This window comes from Castanea sativa, chromosome 2 (genome assembly GCF_040712315.1).
Source record: "Castanea sativa cultivar Marrone di Chiusa Pesio chromosome 2, ASM4071231v1".
NCBI lineage: Eukaryota > Viridiplantae > Streptophyta > Magnoliopsida > Fagales > Fagaceae > Castanea > Castanea sativa.
In genome coordinates, this window is record NC_134014.1 from 41,304,960 (window position 1) to 41,308,589 (window position 3,630).

General features: G+C 31.8%; 1 protein-coding gene across 1 annotated transcript; it reads right to left on the reverse strand.

Moving 5' to 3' along the window:
• Window positions 1-2,520: 2,520 nt before the first annotated feature.
• LOC142625346 (histone H1-like) lies at window positions 2,521-3,042 on the reverse strand. Its single transcript, XM_075799024.1, has 3 exons — window positions 3,029-3,042; window positions 2,790-2,946; window positions 2,521-2,736 (listed from the first exon to the last, which is right to left on the reverse strand). Exons 1-3 carry the CDS (start codon window positions 3,040-3,042, stop codon window positions 2,521-2,523), a joined length of 387 nt encoding a protein of 128 aa, XP_075655139.1.
• Window positions 3,043-3,630: the final 588 nt, after the last annotated feature.

Here is a 3,630-nt window from a genome sequence, read left to right on the forward strand (position 1 = left end):
TATTTCAATAAAGAAATACATATTAACTTTTTTCCTACAATAAATTGAGTTTTGGGTTAATGGTTTTTTTTTTTTTTTTTTTGAGTTTTGGTTTAATGATGATTGTATAATGATCTATATGTTGTGTGTGCTTTCTTTTCTATGAATTTCAATAATGTATCAATCGAGGATTTTAGCATTTGGTTCATTAAGGTTTTTTTTTTTTTTTTTTAAATTCTAAATTTCATCTTTATTTCATTATTTTGTTTTGCTTTGATCACTTTTTATAATGAACTCATAACTAACAAAGTTCTATGACAATTATGGTATAATATATTTACAACATTCTTCGAATTTATCTTACATAAAACATTGCAATATTATCCGTGCATCGCACGGGCAACTTACTAGTTTCTATATAAATCAGGTTCTATTTCTCATTTGCTCTACACTTGAAAGTTATTTTTTTATTTTAATCTTTATAAATATATTGTTTGATTAGAAATGTCTACTAGAAAATATGCATCTAGAGCTTCTGCAGAAAGAAGTTTTTCAAAATTAAAATTAATAAAATCATATCTAAGATCGGCAATGTCCCAAGAAAGATTAAATGGATTAGTTATATTATCGATTGAAAATGAGATGTTAGAAAAACTTGAATACAAAATTTTAATTAGTCAATTTGCATCTCAAAAAGCAAGAAAAATAGATTTTAAATGAAATATATTATAATATAAAAATATTAAATAAACATTAATTTAACTAATATATAGATATAAAAAAGGCCCCATTTTTAGTTCTCGCCTAAGGCCCCAAAATGTCTAGGGCCGGCCCTGTGTTCTGCCCTGGCTTTGTAAAAGTTGTTGGTTGTGCCACTGCAATGCATTGCATAATTTTATGTGGTAGGACACCTAAGAAGCCAAATCAATTATAAATGATTAGCCAAAAATATTTACAAAAATAATAATAGAAAAATAATCAGTTTTATATATATATATATAACTGATTGTGCTTATTTATAGTTTCTTGATTAATGGTTGACTATCTAGTAGTGAGTATTCCATTGTCACTGTATGTAATTTCTTATCTTGTCTAAGGAATTTTCTGTGCAGATCTATGTAAAGTCTTCTGAATAATGGTTGTACTTTTTAGTGTTTTTGTTTTGATCCATAAAGCTTCCCAATTAATCAAGATATAGTTTCTTGACTAATCGTCTAGGCACAATTCTTCAAGCCATACCATCTGAAATAAGAATAGGTATCTCATGTGTTGAATATATGCATGCTCCTCATAACGTGTGGATGCCTCACGGCTGTGAGGTCCACGGTGATAGGGAGGATGCATATAACCTATGACAAAATTATTGCTAAAATAAAAGCACTGAATCTTTCAACAATCATTGCATTCATCATGGACAGAAAATCCCTGCTTCACATCTTGTTTTATTATTCCATCCTCAATATTTTAATAAACTCAACCACCTTACAGCCTGCCTTGAATACATCCTCAATATTTTCTGTATAGAGACAATATGCTCACAACATTTTCCTTCTATTTAACATAAACTCAATCTGCTCAAAACAAGTAAAATTCCCATTGCATCAAGCCACCCCCAATAAAAATAAAAATAAAAAGCTTCCAACCCTAGAAGAAAAATAAAATAGAATGAAAGCTTGGAAAACTATACACCATGTTAAAGGAATAAATCACCACAACCCCACCTTAAACTTCTTTAATATTGGATACATTTTACTTCTATCTTACCTGATATGGTTAGGGTCTTCTTAGTTTTGGCCCTTTTGGATGAGGGCTGTACTTATTGGATCATAAATGAATGTAGCCAATTGCTGTACTAGTTATATGCTTTGCCTTCAAGATCATATCTCCACTTCATGCAAGACCCGCTTGGAAAAATAGCTCCTACTTTGGTATTTTGGATGTCAGAAACCCAACTTGGAAGTGTGTTTATGAACTAAATTAAAAACTGATACATTTCTCAGCTTAACAACATGTCCAGCCAATACTAAACTAACAATATCATTTCACACCACAGAAAATTATTCTCATATGCACAAATATGCACTTCCACACAAATGTACTGCACATCAATACACGTAGCTCTTAGTTCCCACTATTATCTTTAAGTGCAGGCAAATGAAGGCTGGTGGACTCTTTTTATAAAAGATGAGGCAACCTGTGGTGAACATAGAGCCAAGACTCACAATAAATTCAAATGAAATTGCGTAAATGCCCCACTTATAACTCAAAAAAAAAAAGAACTTAGCAGCAATAACCAACAATTGATTAAGCCAATGAATGACTGAACAAGATAGAAGTTTAAAAAATTAGAAACCCATTTCATAGAGGAAGCAAAAAAAAGTCAGTTCCATTCAGCATTGATGTCTAAACAAACAAACAAAAAAGACTAAGCAAACCCAAACACTTCATTAAAACCATAGACTTCATATACACAGAGACCTAAACTTTTTTCAAAAAAAACAAACATGAAACACCACTTATTTTTATCTAATCTCTACAGACTCAAGCAACGGTCCTCTTGGCTTTCTTAGCAGCAGGAGACTTAATCAATTTGGGCTGTTTAGGCTTAGCAAGAATCGATTTATGAGTCTTCTTAGGCCCAACTTTCTTTGTGACCTTCTTCACAGCCTTTTTAGCAACATCAGGTTTCTTCACAGCCTTGGTTGTTGTAGTTGTAACCTTCTTCTCTTTAGCCATTTCAGATAGCTTATACGAAGCCTTGATTTTGATAGCTTATACGAAGCCTTGATTTTGATAAGCTTTCCTCTCACAGCAGAGTTCTTCAATCGGAGGCCCAAAATCTTCTTGTAATTCAGAGGAAGCACATCCTTGTGCTTCTCTTCCATGTACTTCTCTTCCATGTACTTCGCTATAGCATATGGACTCGACCCACTTCTTTCATTCAAAGCCAACAGAGCTTCCTTGATTCTGCAAAATCCCATAAAAAATTCAAAATCATCAAGTTTTGTTAAAATGAAGTAAACATTGTTTTATTAAATTGTGAACTCACAATACAAATATCATATGGCATATTGCAAAAGAGAATTCACTAAAGTAAAAACATAATTCACTTTATGTCTCAAGACGTAAAGTTACCAACCAATGCCGCACCACATTCAAAAATCAAGCTACAATGTTTAATGACCAATCACCATAGCAGTCTTAGAAGATATGGCAAATAAACCAAAAAAAATCACTAGCCATTGAAACATCTCCAGGTATTGCTAATATCAACCCAGCAACTTCAAAAATATGCAAATCAAGATATTTGTATTTAATTCTCTAAGATTAGTATATGATTGTTGTTCTAAGAATCTTTTGCCTTTCCAATTTCAAATTTCTGATTTGAACTATTAATCAAACACTAAAGACAAACATTCGACATTAAAAAAAAAAATTAGAACTCAGCTTCATCAAGGTGAACTCAGCCATTGGAAACCTCTTCCAAACCTCAAAATAACACAAACCCAGCAACTAGAATTGAAACCCCAAATTAAAATTAACCAAAGCAATACTAAGACAGACCCATTAACCAAAATTGAAACCTTCATCAGAAATAGCCAAAGGAAAACTCTTCTAAACCTCAAAATAACACAAACTCAGCAACTATAA

Excerpts from the sequence above, each read along its gene's own strand:
- LOC142625346 (XM_075799024.1), bottom strand. Across the intron at positions 2,737-2,789 it reads TCCGATTGAAGAACTCTGCT|GCTTCGTATAAGCTATCTGA; the intron begins GTGAGAGGAAAG and ends ATCAAAATCAAG.